This window comes from Temnothorax curvispinosus, unplaced genomic scaffold (genome assembly GCF_003070985.1).
Source record: "Temnothorax curvispinosus isolate PA1 unplaced genomic scaffold, ASM307098v1 QBEX01018397.1, whole genome shotgun sequence".
Classification (NCBI taxonomy): domain Eukaryota; kingdom Metazoa; phylum Arthropoda; class Insecta; order Hymenoptera; family Formicidae; genus Temnothorax; species Temnothorax curvispinosus.
The window spans coordinates 4,813-6,092 of record NW_020228177.1 but is presented as its reverse complement, the minus strand read 5'-3'; the positions used below and the strand labels follow the sequence as shown (position 1 = coordinate 6,092).

General features: G+C 38.9%; 1 protein-coding gene across 1 annotated transcript; it reads right to left on the bottom strand.

The window, feature by feature from the left end:
• Positions 1–311: 311 nt before the first annotated feature.
• On the bottom strand, positions 312–1,196 carry LOC112468354. The gene has a single exon (XM_025037482.1). The coding sequence runs from the start codon at positions 1,194–1,196 to the stop codon at positions 312–314; it is 885 nt and encodes a 294-aa protein (XP_024893250.1).
• Between the last annotated feature and the right edge of the window lie 84 nt (positions 1,197–1,280).

Below are 1,280 nucleotides of genomic sequence, written 5' to 3'. Positions count from 1 at the left end.
AACTTCTGACCTCTGTTGGTGACAAGAGCAAACCAATGATCTACATGGAAAATGAAGAAAGCTGTAATGAGAATTTTTGTATCTCCTGTGGTCTTAGCATAGATCTTGAGGCCAATTACCGTTCTTTGACAAATGACAGACCTTGCTGTGGAAACTTTCATTGTGGAGAAGTGATTACTCTTCGTGTGAAGACTAGACTCTTTTAATTTGTTTGCAATATTAAATTCAAACTTGTTTTTATGACGCATTAGTTCTTTTAAGTGTTTAACTTCCACAATAGGATAGCTAAGGCCTTGAGAATGCACAACTGATTAAGGCAAACAAATCACTTTCTGACTCTCCAACATGGAACGGATGTTTTTGAATAAATGCACAGGATCAGGCATGATGCATAATTTGTCTTGTGGTCGTGCTGGGTGAGGGACGGTGCATCTCACTTTACCGTTTTCATAGCGTCCAACATTCCAAGCCCTCCACAAAGATAGATTGTCAGGCCCCATGTCTGAAGTCACAGAGGCAACTTTCAGGCCAATATTCTCAGCTCTTACAATAACCTTACTGATGATGTCTTTTAATGCATTTCCTGTAACATTACAGTCTGTTTGATTTGATTCGGAATCAATCTTGTTTGTGAAATAATATGCCACGGCATACTTCCACCGAGTGGTGATTCCTGCTAATGCAATGATTAATGCTTTCTTTGCCAGGCCAGTGTGCCCAGGAAACGTACATAAGCCAATGATCCTTTTACTGGAAGAGTCATACATTTCACCGGGCTTAATAGCCATTTCATCGAATACTACCATGCAATGCTTCTCACAAAGTGCCATATATGGAACTTGACACTTAACTACATCAAATACTTCTTCCAGAATGCCTGACTCAAACTTCATGTGTTCAACAGCTTGCTGAAGTTTTCTGACTGAAGGAAAAATTGGAAACTTTCTGACGAAATCTGAGTAGCCTTGCGTGCCCCATTTCATTTTGTATATTAGTCCGTCAGTAATAGTTGGAGTGCTCCACTTTCTTCCTTTTGTAGTTTTTGCACATATAGCCTTCAATTGGTCTTGACGCAATCTGCCGGTTAATAATTCATGGCTGCGATGATGGAAATCTTGAAGTCTTTTAAGATCTATTTTCATTTTTGTATGTTGCCTCTTAATACTGCAGTAATTCTTAAAAACTCTATCTGCCATCTTTTGCATGAAAACATGTTTTGTCTGGAGTTCGGCTAATTCTTTTTCTTTTAATTCTAATCGCCGCTTCAAAGCTTCCACAGA